General features: G+C 45.8%; 1 protein-coding gene across 1 annotated transcript in view; it reads left to right on the plus strand.

Moving 5' to 3' along the window:
• Positions 1-2,388: 2,388 nt before the first annotated feature.
• Nt5e (5'-nucleotidase ecto) overlaps positions 2,389-27,388 on the plus strand; it is a 44,519-nt gene continuing 19,519 nt past the window's right edge. The window contains exons 1-2 of the mRNA XM_036192921.1: positions 2,389-3,426; positions 25,182-25,404. Coding sequence (XP_036048814.1) covers positions 3,082-3,426; positions 25,182-25,404 — 568 coding nt within the window. The 5' untranslated portion in view covers positions 2,389-3,081. The remainder of the gene's footprint in view (positions 3,427-25,181; positions 25,405-27,388) is intronic.

Genomic DNA, 27,388 nt, shown 5'->3' on the forward strand with positions numbered 1-27,388 from the left:
AGCACTGTGTAAACTGCATGGTGACACATGCTTTTAATTCTAGCACTAGAAAGATGGATGAAGAGGACTAGAGTTCAAGGTCATGAACTTGGCTATATCATGAGCTGGAGATCATCTTGAACTACAAGAAACCTTGTCAAAGAAGAAGAGAAAAAGCCTTACAGTTCAACTAAAACAGACACAAAGGACATGAACAGAATAAGGCCATCAAAACAGTTTTGTGGGCAAAGAAAGACACTTGCAAGCCTCATGACCTGAGTTTGATCACCAAGATTTACATTGTGAAGAGGGTGAATCTACCCTGAAAATTGCCTTCTCACCTCTATATGTGACACACACACACACACACACACACACACACACACACACACACACACTGAATAAATAAGTGTAATTAAAAATAATTTTTTTCAAGACAGGGTTTCTCTGTGTAGCCCTGGCTGTCCTGGAACTCGCTCTGCAGATCAGGCTGACCTTGAACTCATAGAGATCTGCCTGCCTTTGCCTCCCAAGTGCTAGGATTAAAGGTGTGTGCCACCATTGTCTGGCTGATAAATATTTTTAAGGAAATGTCTACAAGAAAGGACACAAATGGCCAAAAGCTCATAAAAAGGTACGCAACATGTAGTTGGAGAGCTTCTCTCCAGGTTCCACCAAGCCCCCGCGGTCCCACAACCCACGTATAAAATAATCATACAGACGCTTATATTATTTAAACTGCTTGGCCATTAGTTCAGGCCTACCATTGTCTAGCTCTTACTCTTATATTTAGCCCATTTCTACTTATCTATAGTTTGCAACATGGCTCCTGGCTTACCAGTGTCTTTACATGTTGCTTCTCATGGCAGTGGCTGGCAGTCTCTCCCCTCCTCAGCCTTCTACCTCCCACAATCCTCTTCTCTGCTTGTCCCGCCTTTACTTCCTGCCTGGCTACTGGCCAATCAGCATTTTATTTATACAGAGTGATATCCTCAGCAGCAACATTCCCAACCAACAGGGAAACGCAAAATAGAAACTACAACAAGATACTACACATGTCTTAAGGTAACTATCATTCAAAACAAACAAAAGAAAACGGAAAGGGTGTTTGTTGGTGAAGACGTGCAGAATCTGTTGGTTGCATATGAGGATGGGCAACATAACTTAGCCTTTTTCTAGTTGCCTGGCCTCAAAGCCATTTCATCAGCCATGGACCCGTGTCTGTTTCTCCTTTCATCTCTTATGAATAAGCTGCTATGAACGTGAGTGTTCAAATACACACCTAGAGTGAAATGTTACTTGGCTTCTGAAAGGGAGGAAAGGCTGACATGCTGCGTCTTGAAGGCATTAGATCAAGTGAAACAAACCAGTCAGAAAAAGAAAAAGGACAAAGGACACCATATAAGGCGCTTAGAATGATCAAATCCAAACAAACCGGTAATAGAATGCTGGTTGTCCAGGGAGGAGGGAGGTGCTGGGAAGAATGAAACGGAGAGTCATTTCTATTTTATTTTATTTTGTTTTATTTTATTTTATTTTACTTTACTCTTATTTTATTTTATTATTTTATTTTTGAGACAGGGCTTCACTAACACAGCCCGAGAACTCCCTATACGGCCCAGACTTCCCAAATACTGTTATTACAGGTGTTAGCCACCTTGTGGGGTGGGAGTCACTGTGTAATGACTTTAGAATACCATCTTGGGAAGATGAAAAAGTTCTGGGAAATGAATGGTGTTAAATTTCCTTAATGCCACTAAAGTGTATGCTTAGGATAGTAAGTGATAATCCATGTCACGTGTATTTATTTATACGATGTATATTTACTGCAACTGAAAAACAACGGAGTTGTGGGTGAGGTAGGGTCTTGCTATGCAGCTCAGGCTGTTCATGTACTCTCAGCTCTCCTGACTTGACCTCCTGAGTGCTAGGATCACAGGCATGTCCCAATGTGAAAGTACGAGACAGGGTTTCTCTGTGTAGCTTTGCGCCTTTCCTGGAACTCACTTTGTAGCCCAGGCTGGCCTCAAACTCAACAGAGATCCACCTGGCTCTGCTGGTTAATCCCAGCATGTACCACCACCACCAGGCTAGATATCGTCTATGTAATGTGCGGAACACACGGGAACCAAACTAATTAATTCTCTTTCCTTTCCCAAAGCCGCTGGCTTATTATTGGTTATACTTCATTCAAACGCAGGAGTTAATCCGTTAGGCGGGGAAATCGTGCAGCGATTTACATTTGATGATGACTATTTGTTAATAACAAATATGGATTCCCACTATTACTGCAAAAAAAAAAGCTTTGCACTGGCACACACACCCACGCGCGCGCACACCACATACTCAGAATCTCAAAAATTAGGACAGAGAGGGAAGAAGGCTGGAAAAGCACGGGGCAGCAGCGCCCCGCGCAGCTCCCAGGGTTTTAAACACTAGAATCCGCGTTAGCTTTCAGAGCCCGCCACGCGCCGCCTGGGTTTTAATCGCTGAGGTTTTCACTGTGGATAAATGAAAAGCTGCATCCGAAAGATTGCTTGACTTCTGAGATTCCTGATCTGAGCAACGTGGAGCGGTTGCCTCCTCAAACCTACGGAGCGTCTGGGCCCTTGCTGTGTCCTGGTCCCTCCGAGGCAACAACGAGGCAACTGCGGAGCGCTCCTCCCGGGTGAGCTCTGGACTCCTCTCTCTCCCACCCCATCTCTCTTCTTTTCTGGCAAGGAGATACAGTGCAACACATGCTGTACACTATTCTAGAGATATTGGTGCCCTCAAGAGGTGAGGATCAGCTAAGAGGCCCCTACAACTGCTACCGCCTCCGGGGACTGCGACACCCAGGCTCCCCGAGGTGCCCGCTCACCGCACGAACAACCTCCTCTCTGTTCCTACGGGCTGTGTGTGCCAGGCCAGCAGCTCCCTGGTGTCTGGGGTGCCAGGGTCGGATCGGGTGACTCCCTGAGTGCCAGCGGGAGGGCCTGGGGCTGGAGGAGGCGCGTCCGGCCCCGCCCCTCCCTATTCCGTCCCGCAACTTACTGGAGGCCTTGGTGGCCGGAGCTCGCCGGCTCCAGGCCAGTCCACCCACTCAACGCGCTCTAGCCAGCCATGGGTCCTGCGGCCTCTCCTGCGCCCAAGTGGCTGCTCCTCTCGCTGAGCGCGCTGCTGTCGCTGTGGCCGGCAACCAGAGCCTGGGAGCTCACGATCCTGCACACCAACGACGTGCACAGCCGGCTGGAGCAGACCAGCGAGGACTCCACCAAGTGCCTCAACGCCAGCCAGTGCGTGGGCGGCGTGGCGCGGCTCTACACCAAGGTGCAGCAGATCCGCAGGGAGGAACCCAACGTGCTGCTGCTGGATGCTGGCGACCAGTACCAGGGCACCATCTGGTTCACCGTTTACAAAGGTCTCGAAGTGGCACACTTCATGAACACCCTGCGCTACGATGCCATGGTAAGAAGAGGGTTCCTGGGGTAGGAGTCCCAGACTCAGAGGGAGGGGCTAGAGAACCCCCTAGTTGCCGGACACAGAAAGCACTCAGAGATGAACAAATGGAACTCAAGCCAGTGTGCCTCGTCGATGCAGACGGGCATCCCTTGGATGGTAGTCTTAAACTGATGTTATTGGAGACCCACAGTGAACTAGGCGTTAAAAGAGGGATCCTGCTCACGGGATGATTTAGCGAGGTGTACGAGCAGTAGACGTTATCGAGGGCTAGAAACCGTTCTGTCTCCTCCACATCTCCTATCAGCTCATTCATTCAAAGAACGTCTAACTCCTACTTTACTGCATGGGAAATAGGGTCAAAAAATGTATTCAGGTCACCAGCCCCCAAGGGGGTGGGGGGGCAGGTGTACACCACACCCAAAAGGCCGTCAAGTCTGAGCACAACAAACCCACTTCCTTAAGTAGATTTCTAGTGCCGCCGCTACTTTTATGCAAGTTATTTATTAGGTCTCAGTGGCCGAATCGTCTATAAAATGGAAAGAAGAATATTTACCTCGAAGCCTTGTGTGCACATAATATAATCTCCATAATTGTTAGTTCTTGCTACTCCCAGTCACTGCCACACGAGTTCGAGGAAAAAGAAATATCAGAGAGAACACAAATACAGAGAAGCTGGGATTTCAAGGGTTCAATAAAACCTGCTTGACGGTAATGATTCTAGAGGGGCCCAACTTGAGGGATTAGGGAGCTGGGGGTGCAGCTAGATTTTTAGAGTGCTTGCTTAGAATTTCATAGGCCCTGGATTGATCCGTAGCATTGCACAAACTAGGTATGTGGGGCAAGCCTAGTGGAGGCCAGGGGATCAGAAGTTCAAGGTCATCCTTGGCTACACAGAGAGGCCAGCATAGATAGAGAACATGAGCTCTGTCTCAAAAGGAAGGAGGAAAGGAGAGAGAAAGATCTTAAAATGTGAAAGTTTAGTCCTCACTTCTCAATACTCCGTTGGAAATGAGCATTGCTTGTTGAGAAGCGGCAAAGAATTAATCAAATAAACATAACTGAGATGTAAAAATCAATCGGCCCACCACTCACGTGCAACCTAGTGTACATGTCTAAAGTAAAAGATTCTACAGATTGAAGGGGAAAAATTGAGAAGAACAAGAACAAAAATATAAGAGATTTGCAAGAGAAATAACAGGGCGGATTCCCAGAACTCTGAAACCGGAGGGTAGGGAAGGGAAAGGAAGGTGCAGGCTCCCAGCTGTGTACAAGAACAGCTCAGAGGTCAGAGAAGGGAGCGTCCCCTCCCAGTTGAATGCTGGCTTACAGGTTCTAAAACAAGGGGGGTTCTAAAGGCCCCTAAACCTCCAGAGTTGATGGAGAAAGGCGGAGAGCAGCAGCAGGTGGGCCCTGGGTCTCTCCGGCCTCTTTTTCCACAGTTAGGCCTCCTTAAGGTTTTATAAGCAGTATGGCAGTGCAAACATTTACATAATTGGATTGTTAACTAGCTCACGTCTCCACTTCCCCCAGAAGGGGAGGATAAACATTGTATGAATTTGTTTTGATTTCATGTATAAACCACAACTTTGCAGCGTTGTGTAAATATTCCTTAGTGAAAATAGGCCTCTCTTTAAGACAGAAACAGCTCACTGTGAAGCTAGATGAGGCCACACCAGTGTACTACAAGTTGGAGCTCATCATCCTTGAATGTTTACAATACTTGTGTGTGGGGGTGGAGGGGGATAGAATTGCTTTTTTACAAATGTCCCTCAAAATACTTGGAGGGGGGGGGGCTAAGGAAGACCAAGCTACACTGACCGGTGTCAAGAATGGGAGGAAAGGGAATGAATGACAGAGTCCACAGCTTTCCGGGGCTGCCATCAGAATTTATCTGTGGGGTGAGCTGTGAGTGGGTTCAATACACGATTTGACCTACCTGCTTGAACCCTGGCTTTCGTAGCATGCAGCATGTGGTGGGGCTCTGCAGTCTTCCTATCTTACAGACGGTTTGCGCTGTTATTTTGCTTATATTATACCAAGCTTTGGGAGTGTATTGCTCTTCTGTTATAAATTTCCCCTGTCTCAGCCACCTGCTATGTCTTGATTCTGAGATGCTTGGAGACCCAGATCTGAGTGAACAGCTGTAGAAGGGTGTCTCCAGTTCCTTGTAAAAGGAACCCAGTTTAACCTCCAAAATTAGAGTAGGAGCCTTGGAGAGGGTTTATAACTCTCTAGACCTGCCACACTCCCAAGAGAAGAGCTTCTCTGATGGCTACAGAAGACCAGAATGAGCTTGAAGATCCCCTCGGGCCCTGCTCCTAGGCGGAAACTGGGAGAGGATGACAGAAGCAGCCAGGTGGTGTGTAGCTCTGTCTTTGTTAGTAGAAGGACTAGTGTCCCCTGAGGTATGAGAAGGAAGACATACCAAACTATTGCATAAAACAGCTCAGAGGTCAGGAAAGCACAGCACTGAATTTCTTTTTTCTTTAGAAACTAGGAGAAAGGAAGGCAGGAAAAGATTACAAGGAGGTTCCGTTGCTTGGGGATTTTCTTCTTTTCTTCCTTTTGGCCTGGTTATTTCTGAGCCTCATGTTCCTTAACTGGGAAAGAGGGGTGCTAACCTCCAGCCTGTGAGCAGCACATGGTACAATGAGAAACTGCTAACCCCTTGCACAATGAGTGTCCACTAAAGCTTAGTTCCCTATACCTTCGGTTTGGAGAACAAGAGAACATGACATCTGTCAGTTTATGGGGGATCTGACAGCCTCCCTCCATCACCTTTTATCAGCACTATTGTCTAGACTGTTTCTTTTAGGATAGTTTTCTTGTTAAGGTCTCACATAGCCTAAACTGGCCTCCAACTTGCTGTGTGGTAGAGGATGTCTCTGAAGCTCTGATCCCCCTGCCTCCACCTCCCAAATGCTGCTTCTGTGGTCTTCCTGCCTTAGTTACTTTTCTATTGTCGTGATGAAACACCATAACCAAGGCAACTTATTAAACAAAGCCTTTAATTGGGCTTACAGTTTCAGAGGGTTAGAACCCACCACGGCAGAGCAAAGAAAGGCATGGCATCAGGAACAACTGAGAACTCACATCTTGGTCCAAAAGTAGGAGGCAGACAGAGAGGGGCACACTGAGAATGATATGTGTTTTTTGAAGCTTCAAATCCCTTCACCAGCGACACACCTCCTCCAACAAGGCCACACCTCCTAATCCTTCCCAAACAGTTCCACCACCTGGGGACCAAGTGTTAAAACATAAGAGCCTATGGGTGCCATTCTTATTCAAACCACCACACTAACCTTGTTTTTATGATTTTCCCACCTCACTCTGTATGTGCAGGGCCCCTGTGTATCACGGTGCATGGTGACCTCTTTACCTCAGTCTCTGGTAGATTTGGAAATGGTCTCTAACCAATCCCCTGCCTCACAAATTCAGTTGTTCCAGATGTCTTCTGCAGGTTCCACTGTGAGGATTTCCATACTCAAGTGCAAAGTTGCTGGTCACAATGTGTGCTTGGTTCTTCCTTTGACAAAAGATTGCCAGTCAACTTCCTGAAGGCTTCATGCCTACTACTTTGCTCCTCGGCCAACATCTGAGCAGGGGATTAATCTCTGTATCTTTCTTTCTTCTTCTTTAAAGAGGTATTTTTATTTTCATATGTATGTGTGTGCAGTCACGTGTGTCCGTGCCTATGGAGGCCAGAGTGGGCACCAGATCCTCTGCAGAGATGGAGTTACTGGAAGTTGTTAGCCCCCTGATGAGAGTGCTGGGTACCAAATTCCTGTCCTCTGCAAGAGTAGCAAGTGCTCTTAACCACTGAGCCATCTCCTCCGGCCCCATCTTTGCCTATTCTTACCTCTGTCCAGCTTGTCAGTAGCTTGTGTTTTTCTAATAATTAGGTAGTTTTTTGATAAGATTGTGAATCTTCTGGGTTTCCTCTTCTCTGATGGTGTGTTTCCAGATTTTTTTCCTTTCTTTCCCATTGGATTTTCTTTGTTTTGAAGCACTCTGACTATTGATCTATGGTTGATTTTAGACATAAATTTGATGATGATGCTATGTTGTTCAACGCTGTACCTCTTAGAACAAAAATCCTTTATTTGGTGTATTTGATAATCAAAAATGCTTATGTGTCTGTCTGTTTGGCCTGTGTCTGTGTCCTTGAAAGCTTATGTAACAGTTTGTCAATTGCAAGCTCAAATCACCAAGACTCTCACTGGAAATGCAGCTGTGGCTGTCTTCCCTGACTTCTGAGATGTCAGCTTGGGAAAGTGACTGCCACTTCCTCTCCAGCCAACAGTTGCAGGAGAGGATGGAACCAGCACCTCCCAGGGGCTCATCTCTAAACATAGGAAGTCTTGAGGAACGGTTTGATGCTGTGAGGTGCTTCTGTTCTGTGAGAGGCACCGGAGCGGAGGCCTGGACCAAAGTGAAACTGAGATAAGACTCTTGAGACAGAGGCTCACAGACCTCTGAGATAAGCTCCTTTGTCATGGAGAAGCAGCTTTCCGTGGGTGTCTGTGGTCCCGTGCTGTTTAAACAGAAGGCGTTTCCAAAGTGGCAGGAAGTGTCTTTTGTTATTCCTAAGGAGCCCCTTTGATAATGGCTGAGGCTAATAGTTTAAGCTAATGGAGTTGCTTTGAAATGGAACTCTAGATAGCCACAGGGTGGAGCCCAGTGCTGAGAAGTAGCTAAAGCTTAGATTAGAGGGTTAGAGAGTTGGAATTTCTAACCTCATCCACTCACCTGCAGAGAGGTGGGGCTGGAGATTAAGCTCTGACAGGCTCCTTCTTAATGAATTTGATGAGCTCTGGGGTTGCTGAGCAAGTGGAAGTTCTGGAGGGTGGGGTGCCTGAAAGGGCAGAGGTCTCCGTTTGTCCCGTGCCCTGTGCCTTGCCCTGGACATTCCCACCATTTGGCTGTTCCAAAGTGTACCCTTCATAATAAACCAGTAATAATAACCTTTGAAGTTCCATGATTTCCTCTGAATAGTTATCCAATGTGAGGATGAGGTCACGGGAACCTCCAGTTTGGAACTGGTCTGTTAGAAGCAGGTGGCCCAAGCCTCTGGACTGGGTGCCAGCATGGGCAGTTTTGTGTGACAGAGACCTGTCACTTGTGAGAAATGGCACCAAGTCAAGGTAGGCAGTGTCAGGATTGAATTGTTGGACCCCTAGTCAGTGTTTTCAGAAAACTGGAGAACTAGTTGATACCAAAAACAAAAACCAGATAGCAATATAAGCCAAAGCTTCAGCTATGGACCTCTAAGGTGACTCGGCCAGTAGAGGTGTGCAAGCCTGGTAACCTGAATTCGGGTTGGGTTAAAAAAAAAAAAAAAAAAGGAAGAAGAAGAACTGATTCAACCCACAGGTACACGGGTGTAGAAGAGCTGATGATGAGAAGCTCTTGGCAATGCTCAACCACGGAGAGGGGTCTTTGCTCATATGCTGTGGGTGGGAATGGCTGAGAAGAGGGTCTTGTCGTAGTAATGGTTTCTGTTGCTATGAAAAACACCATGACCAAACAAAAGAGACTTAGGGGAAAAAGGGTTTATTTCATCTTCCACTTCCTGGTAACAGTCCATCCCTGAGGGATGTCAAGGCAGGAATGCAAGTAGGCCAGGAACCTGGAGGCAAGAACTGAAGCAGAAACCATGAAGACTTCTTACTGGCCTGGTAGTGCTGGCTTGCTAAGACTTTGCCTACAGGCAATCTGAATGGAAGCCTTTCCCAGTAGAGGTTCCTCTTCCCAGATAACTTGAGCTTTGGTCAAGTTGACCAAAAACAAACAATACTACCGAAGCAGGACAGATGTCTAAGAGGGCTCTCAAGTCTGGGGCATCAGGTAGCGGGCAGCTTTTGACACTAATACATGAGGCCATGGGTTCATCTGTTTAAGCTTCCTCCCCGTGTTCTTGCATTCTCTATTACTATTACAAAATAACTGAGATCGGATGCTCTATAAGGAAAAGAGGAAACATTGTCACTCGCGTGTCTGACCTCTGGGAAGTTCAAGATTAGGCTGTTCCACCTTCCTTGCTGGTGGGGACTCACTACAGGGTCCTGAGGCAATGCTAGACCTCACATGGGGAGAGGGACTCATGCAAGACGCACAGTGGTTTTTAACAAAGCCACTCTTGGAATATAAACCAGTAACCCATTCATGACCCAACACCTCCTAAAGGTCCTACTTCTTGATACCTCACAATGAAGATGAAATTTCAATATGAGTTTTGGTGGGAACAATCAAGCCACAGACGCTCTTGACAGCGGAAGCCTGCTAGTTCAAGCCCTAACATGAGACACTGAGCATGCTAGGCAAGCACCCTGCCACGAAGCCACAGCTTCAAACCACCTCCAGGTTTTATGTCACCTGTGTGAGTTTAGAAGTGGGTTCCCCATCTAAAAAGTAGGTTTAGAGGGGGGGGGGGGTCTCTTATGTGTGAGTTCTGAGCACTTCAACTCCTGCCCAGCCCTCTGTCTGTTTCTAATCTGCTGTAACTCAGTGTGTCTTTGAACTTCATTTTACACTCACAGCTAAGTTTGCTTGGTGGCTCTTATCTCTCCCTCACAGATCTCACAGACACTTGGAGATGAGGAGGGATAGCTTGAGCGCCTCCCAGGCACCATCTTTTGGCCCCTGTCTTCAAGTGAAAAAGTGTCCAGAGTGCTCTGTGGAGAGCTACTCTCCTAGCAATAGAAATGATGCTCTGGGGACAGGAGAGTCAGCAGCCTGCTTCCAGACTCGCCTTCAAGTTATTTATTCAGCCCACAGATCTTCACTGAGTGCCAGCTTCGTGCCAAGTATTAAGGGTAATATACAGGCTCTAGGGTGAAACTTGGTGCTTAGAATGTGCTCCGGTGGGCAGTGCCCATTCTGGCTCCTTTTAATCACAGAGCAGGACTGGGTTAGAGCGATTAAAGAGAGAGTAAGGGGCCAGCAAGATGGCTCAGCTGGTAAATCCCCTTGCCAAACAATCTGGGTTCAAGCACCAGGAAGATGAAGAGAACTGATTCCACAAAATGCACACACATGTACACACACACACACACACACACACACACACACACACACACACACCATATATACACGTAATGATGACAGAGAGAGAGCATTTATTTTCAAGGGCTTACTAGGCCTCTCTTATTAAGGACACTCCTAAAATGTTGGGGGGAGGGGTTTGCAAATTAGCAATGTTAGTTTTAAAAGCTTGAAAGAGTTCTAGATGACCCTGTGATCCCTCCCCAAAACTCCCACCTCGTGCTAGGAGCCAAACCTAGATAATTGTTTTATTTTGTTTTAAGAAAAACTAAAAGCAGGCTTGCACGATGGCTCAGTGGGTAGAGGTGCTTGCTCCCAAGTCTAGTGACTTGAGTTTGAGCCCTGGAACCCCAAAGGTAGAAGGACAGAGCTGACTCCTACAAGTTATCCTCTGACTCACACACGGGGTCCCACACACAGATCACAGACACAGTGAATTAAACATTCATACATCTTATTATGTATTTGTTTTGTGGTTTTGAAACAGTGTCTCTCTTGTGTAGCCCTGGCTGCCCTGGAACTCTTCACTTTGTACACCAGGCTGGCCCTGAATTCACAGAGATCCACCTGCCTCTTCCTTCAAAGTTCCGGGGTTAAAGGCTTACACAACCACGACCAGCTAAATTGTAGCCAGTTATTGCTTAGGGCCCAGACTGCAGAAGTTGTAGTAGGGGAGTCCTTGAATTAGAGAATAGGTTCGTAAGTCTCAGGTATGAGAGGAGCCCCAGCTGTGGAAGCTGTGGCCTCAGCCTCTACTTCTTTGGCCCCACTCTAGTCTAGAGTGGGGCCAGGTGTCACTGGCTCTGGGTGGCAGGAGGAGGGAGCAGGGGCAGCCTCTTGGTTCATCTCGCCCTGTCTTGGCATCTAGATTTATTGACTGAGGACTGAACCCAACACACATCCCCTTGGCAGCCTTCTCTACCTCCTCCGTGAATGCAGCTGAGTACCGTTCATGGTTCTTTGGCCTTGTTTTCACTTAGCCCCAGAAGGAGATTTTAAATGTCTCTGGATGAGCTGGAGAGAAAGCTCAGCAGTTAAGAGCATTTGTTGCTCCTGCAGAGGACCCTGGTTCCGTTCTGGGCTCCCCCATGGTGACTCACCGCCACCCATAACTCTAGTTCCAGGGAATCCAATGCTGGTTCCAGACACATGTGTGGCGGACATTAATACGTGAAAGCAAAGCACTCATGTGCATAAAATAAAATCAATTAGTTAATTAACTACAATTTCTCTAGCTGCTTCTTTTCCCTCACATAAATAATTGCTTCTGTATATAATGTGTACATTAGCTGGAGTTCTTGAGAGATAAACCTGCCTGGACCTGTTAACTCTTAGCATGACTGTGCCATGCATATTTTGCCTGTGTAAAGAGTCTGAATGGCTTTCAGATGATGTGGATAGTGTGAAATGCTGTTTGTTCTGCACTTTTTCATCCAATTATCCTTTCAACTGATGTTGACAATACAGAGAAACTGACCACACCCCAGGATCCTTTCTGCCATTCAGTGGGATGTTACCTTCACCCACCAGGGTCAACATTTCCTTGCTTGTAGCTGTGGGAGTGGAGGCTAGGCCAACACTAGACGTGGCCCGTGGTGTCAGGTATGGACCAATAGAACCAAACATGTTTTGAAAGGCTGTTGTTGAGGGTCCCTGAGTGATTGGCAGCTGAGTCCCATTATGTAATAGACCACTATGTCCCTCTAAGCCTTACATTGTAGGGCTTACTGAAGTTGTGCCACTCGCTAAATAGATATGCCTCCAATCTCTGATAAAGAGCCTTTTGACATGATTACGACTGAGTTTAATAGATTACAAAAGAGGTTCTTTTCTTCTGCATCGAGCATATTCTACTGCTCTTAAATCAGCTTTTCTTTCCTTATTTCCCTCTGACATGGTTAGGCCTCTTTTCTTCCCTTTTACAATACCTCTCCTCTTTTTGTTTTCAATTCCCCCATTTGTTTACACCATCGAGGCTATTTGCTAGTGAGCCTTTGCTCCCGAAGGTGAAGCCTGTTCTCTAATATTCTGCAGTTCCTAAGATGCATCATGTACCTGTATCTTCACACATGTGTTTCTCACGTGTTTGATGCATGGGTGGATGCATAGATGGATGGTTCATAGATAGATGGATGGAAGATACTTAGGTAGGCGGGATGACAGGCAAATGGATAGATGAATGGTGTTTGAGTGAGTGGACAGGTAGGTAGATGGATAGATGATGCATGAATGAGTGAATTGATGGATAGGTGGATGGATGGATGGATGGATGGATGGGTGATGCTCAGATGGGTGAATGAAGAGGTGGATAGATAAACATGCTGGTTCTATCCTTGCTTCCAGTCTGCCCTTCAAGCATCCATAGGACAAAGACTGTGATCTTGTTACTTGGCATTCCAGAGCCTTGGTAAAAACTAGCAAGAAGCTGAGTGATGCTCACCTCCTCCATCCGTGCAGATTGGCAGCAGTTAGGCATAGTAAAGGCCCTGCATGGCTGCTCAAGCCTCACTACCATTTCTCAGGTCTCAGCCCTAACTAGTTTTAGGAATTAGTGCTTCAGTTTCCTCTTCTGTGAAAAGAAGAAGTGACAGTACCTGTTTCATAGTACTATCAAGATAAAATGACCTAGTGTGTGAACATGCCTTTTGTGTACAACACAAAAGCATGAACCTGCTTTGTATCACACTTTGTCTTTTTTTTCTTTCTTAAATTATTCCTCATAATTTATATTTATTGATACTTCTGTATTCTTCTATGAACAAAACCAAGGCTATAAGATACCTATTGTCTGATTCATATAAAAGTAGCCTTTGGTGGGGCCAAGGTGGAACACGCCTTTAACCTCAGTACTGGGAGGTAGAGGCAGGTGGATCTCCATGAGTTCAAGGCCAGCCTGCTGGTCTACAGAGCAAGTTCCAGGACAGGCTCCAAAACAACACAGAGTAATCCTGTCTTGGAAAAAAAAAAAAAAAAAAAAAAAAAGTAGCCTTTGATAGACCAAATAGTTTACCTTAGATTTCCAATAAATATAGGCTTTTTTACAAGGTTCCATCTTCTTCTAGATTCCCATTGTGAAACCTAATAGTTTATTGGCTCACACCCCAGACAAACGGAAAACAACTCAACATTTTGCTATTGCTGTTTTGAGATAAGGTGAGCTGTGTAGCCCAACATGGACTCATATTCCAGGTGCTGGGATTACCAGTATGTACCACCATGCCCTGCTTTACATTTCTAAAAAGTATGTTCCATTCATGAACAAATGCCACAATGATATTAGCAAACACAGGAAGGTAACTTGTAAATTAAAACATAGGAAATGAAAACACAAGAACCTGGCAGTTGTCTAGAGAGAAGCTGGGAGGTTAAGCTGGAGGTAGAAAAGCAGTTGGCTGGATATCTCACCAGTTGCCTAGCAACCTGATTTCTCTCGATGTAAAACCAAGGCATCACGTACCTACTATTTACAAAGTTCATTTCACATCCTGCCTTCTGAAAAGTTTTAATGGCTCACACATCATAACAGAGTAAAATGGAGCCCATTTAAATGGAGAGGATAGGTTTTACTCCTCATTCAGTAGACATTGGCATGACTCACCTGGTATCCCTGCGGCTACAAAGACAGCTGATGTGTGAACACACAACCACAATGAGGACAAGTACCAAGAAAGATGAGCGTGAGGTCTTGTGGACATTCTAGAAGAGGGAGGTCTGCAGCGGACATGTCACCGAGGCATCCCAAATGTCTCCATGCACCTGGGGGATTTAGTGTTCCAGGGCACCTGGAAGTTTAGCAGAATGAATTATGCAGCTAAGGACATCACCAGGAGGGCAGGGAGGGTCTGCATGTTATCTGTCTTAGCGTTTCTACTGCTGTGAAGAGATACCATGACCACAGCAACTCTTATAAAGGAAAACATTTCATTGTGAGGGCTCACTTACACTTCAGAGGTTTAGTCCATTATCATCAGGGTGGGAAGCAAGGCAGTATGCAGGCAGACATGGTGCTAGAGAAGGAGCTGAGAGTTCTTACATCTTGACCCACCAGCAACAGGAAGTGGTCTGTCTCACTGGGTGTTGCTTGGGCATATATGAGACCTCAAAGCCCACCTCCACAATGATACTCTTCCTCCAATAAGACCACACCTACTCCAACAAGGCCAGACCTCCTAATAGTGCCACTCCCTTTGAGGGCCATTTTCTTTCAAACTGCCACAGTGTGCAAAGAGGCAGGAATGTTTACTTCCTTAGAAAGTAGGGAGTCTGGGGGTGAATTTAACTCAGACACAAGAGGTAGGTGGGCTATTTGGGGCACAGCTCATTCTTGTGGCCTGCAGTGCATTGATGAAGCCATAGACCTGAGCTGAAGGACTAGTTAGAAGACCCTAAAGTGGGGTCTTCTATGGAGGGTGGGGGACAGCTTGGCACTGCAGCCAGTGAGTGTGGTAGAAGTGTGCTCCAGAGGCAGAGCAGTGGCAGAAGCAGCATCACTTTGGGGCACTGGGATAGAACATGGATGTGATAGCGTGTTGTCTAGAGTCATTAGTCTTCTGGGTGTTTCCCACACTTGGTGCCACGCATGTCCTCTGGAATAGTTCTGTTATAGGGTCAGTGTTCTGCTGGAGGCTGGCAAAGCAGGGACATCCTTGGTCACTGGATAATTGGGAGCAGAGGAGGAGTGGAGGGAGGGAGCATGACCCCTGAAGTACTCCAGCTGACTACATAGTGTCTTGAGAAATAGTCCAAGTGGGGGACAGGCCTCCTCGCCACTCCTTGATCTCCTGCCTGTAATCTACTTTGCAGGACTAAAAGGGAGAAGGAGCCATTTGAACAGTTCATAAAAGTCTAAAAATTCCACCCATGGGGCTAGGGATGTAGCTCAAGCTACAGAGCACTTACGTGGCATGCAGGAAGCCCTGGGGATCCTTCCCAGCACTGCAGAAACCAAGCATGGTCACACCTGTAATCCAGTACTTGGGAGGTAGAGGCTGGAGGATCAGGAGTTCATGGTCATCCCTTATCCTTGGCTACTTGGCAAACGGAAGGACATCCTATGCTACATGAGGCTGTTAAAAAAAAAAAAAAAAAAAAAGGAAAAGGAAAAACAAAAAGTCTCCAGCCAGCAGTCAAGGCAAAGTGACCGACAACCAACAAAGCTGACCAACAGCTCCTAAGAACTGACCACAGCGATCAGACCACCTCAGGGCAGTCTGTGTATGGCTTGGGGGGATTCTTTTAGCTTGGGGGGCTATGCAGCTGCCTTTGCTTTTGCTGCTCCATTTCCTGATGAAATATTCATGTTGGGGCTGTGGCTCATTTCCCAGAGGCTTTCAAAGCAGAACTCTGCTTGGTAGCTGGACTTGGGACTGGGTTTGATGACTGTTTCTCCCCATTATAAAACAGAGAACATGATACAGGCACAGGGTTGGAGATCTCCCAAACAAGGCCACCCTGGGAAACTGAACCAATAATTATAATCTTGGAGTTTGTTTCTTTCTTTGTTTGTTGTTTGTTTGTTCGAGACAGAGTTTTACTAAGTAGCCCTGACCTGGTATGAAGACCAGGCTGGCCTCCATCTCAGACAGATCTGCCTGCTTCTGCCTCTCTAGTGCTGGGATCAAAGGCATGCACTCCCGCACTCAGCCTGGGAATTAATTTATTCATTCTTTCTTTTTCATTTTCCCCATCAGCTGTTTATTTGAGTCCTCATTCTCTAGTAGTAGATGCTCAATGAGCACTTCCTCTCTGTTAGACATATTTCATGGAGTGTGGTTTAACTATTGAATAACAAGGAGATTGCTTTGATCCATCAGTTGCAACTTGGAGATTTAGAAAATAGAAGATTTTGCTAAACTATTTCAGAGTACTGAGAGTCCTTTAATGGATAATCAGGTGACCACTGACCTCTGTGTCTCCTTCAAACTGCAGAACCTAGGCCATGCTCCCTGAGGAACAGTCTCACTGTCTCCTCCACTCGTCCATTTATTCAGTGCCGACTAGAGCGTTTGTATATGAGTGAATCACTGCTGGGCACCCCTCCTGTGGCCGCTGGTGCATGCTCAGAGCCACTGTGGGCAGCATCTGAGCATTGCTACCAACTGTGGTTCAGAGGGAAAAGTCAGAAGGATTCTGTCCTTATTTAAAATTAGGCCTCTAGCATTTGTTGCTGGCTCAAAGTGATTTTACTATTTATAAATAGATCCTATGCTCATAATTACAATCTTAGTGAAGGAATGAAAAATGACATCTCTAGTTGGTTGACAGTTGTTCCCTTCATCGCTGGGAGAGTCGGAGGCTTGGTGAGAATTCATTAGAAAGGGTTGATTCAATCCATTAATGGGCATCTGCCACAGAAAAAGGGAGGGACGTGGCACATCATATTATCTGGTATTTGTTTATACTTCAACTTGAGTAGGTACATGCTACCTCCCATTTTGTCAGTATCCAAAACTTAATAATTGAATATTGCTTGGGATTCTTTCAACATATAGTAAGTATATTGGAGATAAATATGTGAGTAAAGATGTGATAACTTCATAATTAACCTGTAGTTTTTTTTCTGCATGTGAACATTGCTTTTCCTCAGAGGAAAAGTAGTAGCCTTGGCTTATAACAGAATGTGTGAGAATTCCAAGCCAAACTGTAGGCACAAGTTTTCCATCGCCCCTAATTACAGGGTAGTTCTAATAACCAAAACAAGAAACTTGGCAGCAGAAACCTTCAAATAGTTTCATTCCTCTGTTGCTAATTCATAGGACTCTCTGAGCCATACCTACAGTCAACAGCAGCTTCTTCCTCCAAGGCCAAAGGGCTTTTGCAAGCCACCCACAGCCTGTGTAAAAACTTCATGCCTACAGAAAGCAGGAGAAACATGACAGTATTCCTCAGAGTCCATTTAGTGGCCATGGAATCCTGAGTCACAGAGGAGCTGAGTCCTCTGTTCCTAACATTTTCATTTATTTGTGACTTTAAGTGGGTAAAGAGAGCTTTCAGTTGTTGGGATGTCAAACATCCCAGGTGTCTTAGTGTTCTGTTGCTGTAAAGAGATACCATTACCATGACAACTCTTATAAAGGAAAGCATTTAAGAGGGTCTAGCTTATTGTTTCAGAGGTTTACTCCATTATCATGCAGGGAGCACTGTAGCATGCAGGCAGACATGGTGCTGGAGAAGGAGCTGACAGTTCTATATTTAGATCCACAGGCAGCAGGAAGAAGAGAGAGCCACTGGGCCTGGCTTGGGCTCTTGAAACCTCAAAGCCACCCCCCCCCACCCACACACACCCCAAGTGACACACTTCCTCTACCAAAGCCACACCTATTCCAACAAGGCCACACCTAATCTCTAATCTCCCTTCTAATCTCTCTCAAGTAATGCCACTACCTGATGACCAAGCATTCACATACATGAGCCAATGGGGGCCATTCCAGTTCAAACCACCACACCAGGCTAGATGAAGAGTGTGCAAAACGTGTTTCTGTAAGATCGTCGGTTCTTTTCCTTTTAGGTATTTTCCTCAAAAGAAGGTGGGGGAGAGGGAGGAGCTAGGACTGGACCAGTTGCTGATGTCACAACCCAGTGATTTTAGTGTTGGAAATAAAGAAAGTTATTTTGCTAGGCCCATCTCACCTAAGTTACAAAAAAAGTGCATTTGGTAAATGTGCAAAGTTGTCATGGGGCTCAGATTAATTAATGAATAAGATGAATTAATAAATGAAGCTCAATTTGACAGAAGCCTGTGGACTCTTGGACCTTGGCTGACCAGAACACTGTAATTATGGGGTGATGGAAAGTGTGGATCAAGAGCCAAGGTCATCTTGGGCTATCTTTAGTCTCAGTTAATAGCCACTTACTACCAACCTCTCTATTTGGCCATGTATCCTTCTGACTACTAGATATAAGTGTGGGAATTTATCTATTTACAAGTCTGTTCACTGTCTTAAAAAAAAAAAAAAAAAAAAAGAATGTGGTTCCAAATCATGGCAGGTTCTTGCCTAAGACAATGGTTAAACAGTCAATGGCAATGGAGCTGGAGATGTAGCTCAGTTGGTAGAATATTTATCTAACCAAAGGAAGTCCTGGATTATCTCAGCAGAACCCCATAAACTGGGCATGGCCTATAATCCAAGTGCTTCAGAAGTAGGAATCAGATAACAGCTTCAAGGTCAGCTTGTGATATAAGAGACCCTGTCTCAAAAAAAAAAAAAATATATCACATTATTAAGATTAGAATTGTCAAGTTTAGCAAGATGATAAATTCCAAGAGTTCTTATCAAGAGGATGTGAGGTTAAATAGAGAGGTTGATAGTCTGTAGCTATTAGAAGAGACTAAAAATAGCCCAAGAGGACCTTGGCTCCTGATCCACAACATTCCATCACCCCACAATCACAATGTTCTAGTCAGCCAAGGTCAAGTAGTCCACCGGCCCTTCAGTGTAGATGGGTCTTCAGAGAGCTTCCGTTTATAGATGAGAACTTCCAGAAAGGACCAAAACAAGGCAAAGGACCATCAAAGGGAAGTCTCAAATTCATATATTCCACCCAAAGCAGTCCCAAGGTAATTGGAGAAAATAAACTGTGTCCATATTGAATATGCACAGATAATCTCCTTATTAGTATTCCCCAAGCACTACAATCTAACAATGTGCTATGACATTACACAGCAGTTGTGTTGTGCAAGCCAATTTAAACAGGCTAAGGATAATTCAAAATGCATGGGAACATATGTACAAGCCATAGGGAAATGCCCATGCCATTTTCTACCAATGAGGGACTGGTTTGTCAAGGGACCTGGAAATATTTCCCCACATATACTGAGAGGTGGCTGTCGACTCCTTTCTGTCACTCCATCAATTAATGCTCAGTGTTCTTCTCTTGAACACCTCTTTCCTGAGGCATTTTCATGTTGTTACTATAAAAGATAATGATGGGAAAATAAGATCCACCCATTTAGCTCACTCCTGTACTGCCTGCTGCTGTGAGCCAGCAGTGTGGGAAATTTGGTGAGAAGCCAAGAGCTGATCAATTATGAAGTTCTCCTAACTGCAAGAGGAATAAGGCAACAGGAGAAACCCCAAGTGGGGAAGAGGAAATATGAAATATTTACAAAGGGAATTTTCTGCATGAACACTTGTAGGAAAAGTTAACTTTAAAAGGAAGAAAACAGGCACTTGTGATTCTCCTGCTTATCTGTTCACCCAGCAGTGTATCCCGCTGTGGTTCAAGGACCTGTCATCAAAGAGACTGTTCACCCAGAGGGGCAGGGGGAGAGGCCTACTGGGGCTCGTGGAGATGGCCATCTCCCTCAGACAGGGATTCTCAGAGCATCCCTCCTGGGAGAATCATTAGATGTATAAAGTGGAAAAGGGAGCAGCAAGGTCTTGCTGGGTCTGAGTATGCTCTTGCCATTCATTGTCACCAAACACAGAACCACAAGGATTGTGAGAGCCTAGGAGACTACAGACAGTTAAGAATCTATTTCCTGTCCCTCTCCCTCTCCTTCACGTTTTTCAATGTTTGCTGTTGTCCTATGGTCAGCCTAGACACAAAGGTTAGGAGCTTCCAGACCTGGCTCTGCCGCTTACAGATTATGTGACCTCCACGTCCTTTCCCTTGGCCGCATCTCAGCTGTTTTCGTCTATAAAATAAGCACAGTGATAGTAAGTATCACAGCAAAAAACCATGCTTTTTCTTGTTGTTGTTTTAAGTCCTTTTGTCTTCATTTCCTCATTGTGGCAGGCGGCAAGTGTATACAACACATGCTTGCATGTTTTAGTTACTTTCATTTTATTCATTGATTGCACTTTCAGAGGCTGCTATGATGTAGTCATGTGTTCCACATACCTAGTCGTAAACGGCAGAGCCAACCCTGTTTCCTTTCACAGAGTGCAGGGCTGGTGCAGGGAGGCGACAGTACTAGAAGTGAGGCTGAAAGAGACAACCCCAGTACACAAAGAATAGCTTTGGGGCCTGGAAGGTATGGGTGTGGTCCTACAGGCAGCTCGTGCCCCTGTGGCCGTCAAGTGGAGGGTGACACCACCTCACCTGCAGGCCAGACAGTTCACTCTGGCGGGAATACAAAGGATGGTTTAGGGAAGAGAACGGTAATGCCAAAAGCCCGGTTAGGAAGCCATGGTCTGGTCCAGAGAGAAGGACAAGGACTGCTGTAGTGAGTCAATAGCGATGGGACAGAGGGAAATGGAGCACTAAGGGTCAGGGGAGGCTCTGGGAAATGTCACCTGGGAACATGGGGTCCCTTTTAAAACAGACTCAGAAGGAAACACGAGGAAGAAACAACATTGCGGGCAAGCTGGAGATCTCAATAACTGCTGGGAGGTGGGAGCTAGAGGACAAAAACCATGCCTTCTGAGTTAAATGTCGAGAAAGCCGATGGGCATAGCAGTGGAAGACAGCTAGGCAGCTGCATGAGGCAGTGAAGGGGTAGGTAGGTGGGTATTGTCTTCAGAGATAATGAGAACGCCCGGTGTCATGGCAACTGGGTTTGGGATTTTCACTGATGTCCAAAAAATGGAGATGCTGAGTAGGGAAAGGGAGGTAGGAAGAGGGCTTAGAGGGTAAGCCCTTGACACAGATCCTTGCTCTGCAAGCATGGGGGCTGGCCAGGTTTGGTTGCATGTGCCTGTTTCCTCAGTCCTGGAGCCAGAGATAGGCAGACCCTGGGTTCAGTGGCCGACCAGCCTAGCCAAAACACTGAGTTCCTGGCTCAGTGAGAGTCCATCTCTCAAGCCAGTAAGCTGGAGAGCCATAGAGGAAGGCACCTGACCTCACCCTGCTCTGGTCTCCCCATGCATGTGCACAGACGCATGTTTGCACCACATCCCCACACCCCACCCACACACATCCTCATCAACACAGTGGAGTAGAAAGAAGGGAGAAGGGAGGAATGGAAGAAGGAAAAAGTTATACTTTCTGAGTCAGAACCCCATGCTGAGCAGGACTCAAAGGGCCAGGTAGCTTAGGAACACTCAGTCTAGCCAGGGGACAGACAACAAATGACCCCACAGGATAGCCATGGAATGTACTGGTATCACGTGACTGGTTGTCATGTTCAGACCAGGTTTTTTAGCTTTTGGTCCTCTTGTTAAAAACACTGTAATAAAGGCACACATGGGTTGTAAAATAACAAGGAGATATCGTTCAAAATTCTCCCTGAACGTTCACTTTACAGGACACAGTTTGCCTTATCCAGCATATGTCCCAAACTAGCTCAGGCTCACCTCCCAACCCTCATACCTAGATACCCGCATACCTGGAGTATGACTGAATAGAAATTGTGTGTGTTTGGTGGTGGTTAAGGAGAGAAGGAACTCAGTTCCATTGTCTGGAGAGAGGCGTACGTGCAGCTCAATGAAGACAAGGTCCTCGGTTGCTAACGAGTCGCATTGTTTGGAGAGAGGTGTGTGTACATAGTGTGTGCCAAGTGCAGTGTTGGAAGAGGGTGTGTGCACAGCACAAACCAAGTGGAGTCTCATCTCACTAAACTATTTGTTGTACTTCCCTGCCCCACTGGGAAGAGGGAGTGAGGCAAAAGAGAGCGTACCATGGCCCTTGTTAGCTTCAAGGTCACTAGCCCAGTGATTCTCAACCTGAGTCCCGGCCCTTTGACAAAGTTCCATCTCCAAAAATGTTTACATTATGATTTATAACAGTATCAAAATTACAGTTATGAAGTAAAAGCGAAGCTAATTTTGTGGTCGGGGGTCACCACAACATGAGGAACTGTATTAAAGGGTCACAGCATTAGGAAGGTGGAGAACCACAGCCCTAGCCAATGCTTCCAGGCCTTTTCTCAGACAACCCACAGAGTGAAACAGACTGAGGTGGGACTGAGGACCTTAGTACATTTAAGTACTGAGGTAGTAAAATGGCCTTGGACAGTCAAACCAAGTGTGTGACTGCCCAGGTCTGGGTTTATCCAGGAGGCCAAGAGAGTAGGAATATAGGGCTTTCTGGAGGAAGCCACTGTGATGGGGGGGGGGGGGAATATCATACTAATGATGCTTGACATCATCCCTGCTCCATCTGAAACCCTGTACACAGAGTGAATCCAGAACCTGCTGAACGTCACCTCACCAGGAGGTTCTTTCTCAATATAAACTGCTGGGAATGAGTATAAGTATTACAGCTCTGAGGGGAGAGGCTGCCCCGCTAAAGGAAGTGTTACAGCTCTGAGGGGAAAGGCTGCCCCACTAAAGGAAGTGTTACAGCTCTGACGGGAAAGGTATCCTGGCAGCTGAGAGTCACACAGCACAACAGTCTCACATAGGAGATTTACTGGGAGGGAAAAGTTCAGGAGGGTGGCTACCTCTGCTCAGGGGAGAAGCAGCAGAGAACTGAGCAGAAGGCAGGGTTTCTGGTTGGGTGAGGGGGTGAAGAGATTTCCAGGTGGAGATTTCTGTAGCAGGCTTTCTTTTGGGCCACCAACCAGCTCCCAAATCATGACACGGAAACCCATTATTAGTTATGAGTGCTAGGCCTTAGCTTAGCTCTTGTTTTAATCTGTTTGTATTTATCTACATTTTGTCTTGGGTCTTTTTACCAATTTTCTTTCTGTATGTCCTGCTTTCCTGGCTGGCTGGCAGCTGCCTGGCTTCCAGCCCTGGGTGTGACCCTCTCTTTCTCCCTCATTCTCTCCTCTCCTCTCCTCTCCTCTCCTCTCCTCTCCTCTCCTCTCCTCTCCTCTCCTCTCTTCTCTTCTCTCTCTCTCTCTCTCTCTCTCTCTCTCTCTCTCTCTCTCTCCTAGATTTCTCCTCCTACTTAATCTCTCTGCCTGCCAACCATGTCTCTCCCTCTCCTGCCTAGCTATTGGCCATCCAGCTTTTTAATTAGACCAATCAGGTGCCTTAGGCAGGCAAGGTGAAACAAATGCAACACTTCTTTTCATAATTAAACAAATGCAGCATAAACAAAAGTAACACACCTTTACATTGTTAACAAAGGCAGCATAAACAAAAGTAACACACCTTTACATTGTTAACAAAGGCAGCAGAAACAGACGTAACACACATTTGCCTAGTTAAACAAATATTCCACAACAGATTTCCAGGGTGGAAATAGGTGGGTTTTCAAGTCCTGAGCTTGGGCTTTTTACTCTGTAGGGTAGAGCTTAACCACCTGCATCTGGAGGGGCTGGGTCCAGCTCTTGTGGACCTTAGAGTATTCTGTGTATGAATCCTGGTGGTTGGAGATTCTCAGGGACAGGGTCTGACCACTCATGCACCTCAAGGTGTTTAAAACAAGGCTGTCAGTGGCAGTTGCCTATGGCTGTCTGAGAGGTTCCTTTTGGAGACCTTTACTCAAGACAAACCAGTGTGAAACAAGGCTGTAGCATATGAGGTAGAAAGTTCCACATAGATGTAAGCATGGATGTTAATAGAGAGGTGCTTAGGAGGAGAGTATACATCCTTGGTGTGGACTGCTCAAGACAGAGATGCCCTTGCCATTACAACAGCCACACATATTTTTTTTAAAGATTTATTTATTTATTTATTATGTATACAGAAGAGGGCGCCAGATCACATTACAGATGGTTGTGAGCCACCATGTGGTTGCTGGGAATTGAACTCAGGACCTCTGCAAGAGCAGTCAGTGCTCTTAACCTCTGAGCCATCTCTCCAGCCCTACACGTATTGTTTTTGATGGCTTCTGAAATTACAGCTCAAAAGATAGCTAGGGAAACTTTTCTTTTTGGGTGAATGATATCATAGGGTGGTTCTTATATGTATTGGCTAGGATTAGTGCAGACAAGGTAAAACGCTAGGTCACAAGGGCTATAAGGAACCTTAAGCTGTTTTTACTATAAACAAAGTTTTAGTCTTATTTGAGAGATTGCCAGAAAATACTTAAGAAGGGGTAAGAGCCAGCCTTCAGCACGGTTTGTTGATATTTTAACACTGCTATTTGAAGACAAGTTTTTCTCTCTATAAAAGGAATATTGTTCCTCTGTCAGCAACCTTCATGGCCGATGTTAATTGTGCTGAAATTCTTGGTTCTCAGCTGGCAGGTTCTCAGCCGGCTCCAGAGGAAGAGATTCCTTTGTCTTTCCACTTACCTGTAATATTTCCTCACTTTCTAACTTGCTCAGAGTGCAGGGGGAACTGGGGTTAACTACGGCAGGAAGCCAACACCCACTGTAACAGAGACTTCTCCCTGTCAATCCCGATTCCCCAGAAGAATTGGAGAAGTCCTTAAGAAGAGAAACTGAAAACTTGTGTAATAATGCAAGGGAAGCGATGAGGAAAGAGGGTTTGTGGGTGTCAGCATTTTACTCAGATGGTGGTACATTGAACAATTAGGTCTGACATGTGAGCTAATTGCAGAAAACATCAGGAACAAGCTGGGTAGGGCCTGATAAAGGTGGTCTGGGAAGCGGTCTGACCAGAGGATGGTGGGACAGTGGTGTCCAGCTTAATGTTTGCTGGGGGTGTTGCAAATGTGCACATTCACAGCAGCTTCACTGGATGGAGAGCCCTGGGCAGCAATACTGTACCTACCTGTGATCTGAGTGTGTCCCTGGGCCTAGCCCAAGGGCCCCAAGTCATGTTTCTGAAGGTAAGGGGAACATCAGGACATGGTGTCAAGTCTCCCAGAGCCCAACCCATTTCAGGAGCCACTGGGCTAACATGATATGTTTAAAAATATTTTTTATTAGAAAATTCAAGGTACTTAATCCTTTTTTTCTTTTCCATTTTATTTAGGCACTGGGAAACCATGAATTTGATAATGGTGTGGAAGGACTGATTGATCCCCTCCTCAAAAAGGTCAAGTTTCCAATTCTGAGTGCAAACATTAAGGCACAGGGGTCGCTAGCACCCCAGATATCCGGACTGTATTTGCCATATAAAGTTCTTTCTGTCGGTGGTGAGGTTGTTGGGATTGTTGGATATACCTCAAAAGAAACCCCCTTCCTCTCAAATCCAGGTATCTTCTACTTTCACGGTGTTCATGACTTGGAAATAGATCTGGTAAAGCGGAGTTTGGCCATGTTTTGATGGACTGTGGTATACAGAGAATGGTGCTTAGCGTTTTAAACCAAGGTGGTAGATTCTGTGTTGTTCCAAGTTACTTCTGAAGGGTGTCACCATCTCTGCTCAGTGAACTTCTTTGTTGACTGTGTTGACTAAACAGTGTCTTTGCTTAATTCATGTGTTCAAAATTTCAAGTGAAGCCTGGAACAAGCAGATCCCATAGACTTCTGGCCCCTAGTAAAACACAGCTTTTCCAGGTCTAGTGGTTGGAGCATGCACATTGATACCTAGCACATTTAATTTATTTTAGCTAGGTGGTGAAATTGTGTGTGTGCATTCTATATACTTAGTGCCCAGAGCGGAGGCATTTCTTGAAACTATTTTGTTGAACTAACCAAAGGAGAGCGTAGCAGCATTCTTTCCACACTATTTCTCCCTGCCCCCCCTCCTGCTGGGGACCTGTGTTCCTCACACTGTTCTAGGCACTAGAAACACCAACCAAGAAGTCTGTATCCCCCGTGCTCACATATTCGGTGAGAGAATAAATGAATGAGGATGTGTCAGAAAGTAGCGAGGTGAAGAAGACCGAGACCAGAGGGGAGGAGGGCCTATGTGGCGGGAGGAGGGACACACCTTACTGTTTCAGAGGAATGCCAGAGAAGGCAGACAGAAAAGAGGGCAGTGGCAGTCAGTACTAATGGTCAGCTTCATAGGAATCACCTGGGAGACAAGTCCCCGGGCACACTTGTGAAGTATTGCCTTCACTGAGGTGGGAAGATCCACCATAAAGAAGGACGGCACCATTCCCTAGGGTTGAGTCCTAGGCTGCATACAAAGAAAAGGAGGTATCTGGTTGAGCACCAACATTCCTCACTCTGCTTTCTGACTGTGAGTGTCATGACCAGCTGCCACAGCTCCTGCCACCAGGACTTCCCCAAGATGATGAAGATCAATCACTGTGATTGATCTTCCATACTTTGTGCATGTGGAGTTGGCATGTAGTCAGGACTCAAGAGTTGCATCAGGGAAGTGGAAGCCTGAGCATGGCAATGGACAAGGGATGCATCTGTAGTAGTCTGCTGATGTTTGGAAAAACTCTTGATTTTCATACTGGGCTTTGCAGATCTACATTTTGAGTGATTTTTATCAGATTTTTTTTTTTTTTTTGCATTGGGGACATTTTCATTTTAGTGCTGGTTCTTAGAAGTTAGCATGAGGGCATCTAAATCAACTGCAGGGTGCTGGATGTGACTTCAGAACAGCATATTTCTGGTCCCTTTATGACCACTGAAGCTGTAAGACCTAAGGACTTGCTAAGTTTTGGCTACAGACTGAAAGGCCCTGTTCATTTCTCAGCATAGGAATACCCAGGCTGTGCTAGCCAGAGCCTGTGGCACTCATTAGTAGCACTGAGTGGCAGAGTGAGCTCCATGAGGTATGTACCCCAGCCCAGGATGAAGCTTTGATGTAATACAGCACTCAGTTCTACTCTAAGGCTGCTACTCCCTGCCTGCAAGTGAGTAGTTATCTATCATGCTTAAGTTAGTTTTCAAGGGACAGCAAGATGACTCTGTGAGTAAGGACACTTGGCACCACACCTGATGTTCAGTCCTGGGAATCTACAAGGTAGAAGATCACTGATTCCTATAAGTTTTCCACTGATATCCACAGCATGCCATGGCATACACATCCCCAAATAAATAAATGTAAAAAACACTTTTTGAAATTGGCATTCAAAGTCTACTTGTTGACATTTTAGGTTTGAAGACAGAATATTCCAAGTTTCCAAACAAAGCAATGGAATTAAGAACAGTTGTGGACACCATACTTTTGTGCTCACTTTTTGGCATGGTTTTTTGGATGGTCTAGATTTAAAAAAGAGATAGAAGCAAACCATATCTGAGGTATCCTCATAGTATGAGATTGAGTTTATGCAA

This window comes from Onychomys torridus, chromosome 7, assembly GCF_903995425.1.
Source record: "Onychomys torridus chromosome 7, mOncTor1.1, whole genome shotgun sequence".
Classification (NCBI taxonomy): Eukaryota; Metazoa; Chordata; class Mammalia; order Rodentia; family Cricetidae; genus Onychomys; species Onychomys torridus.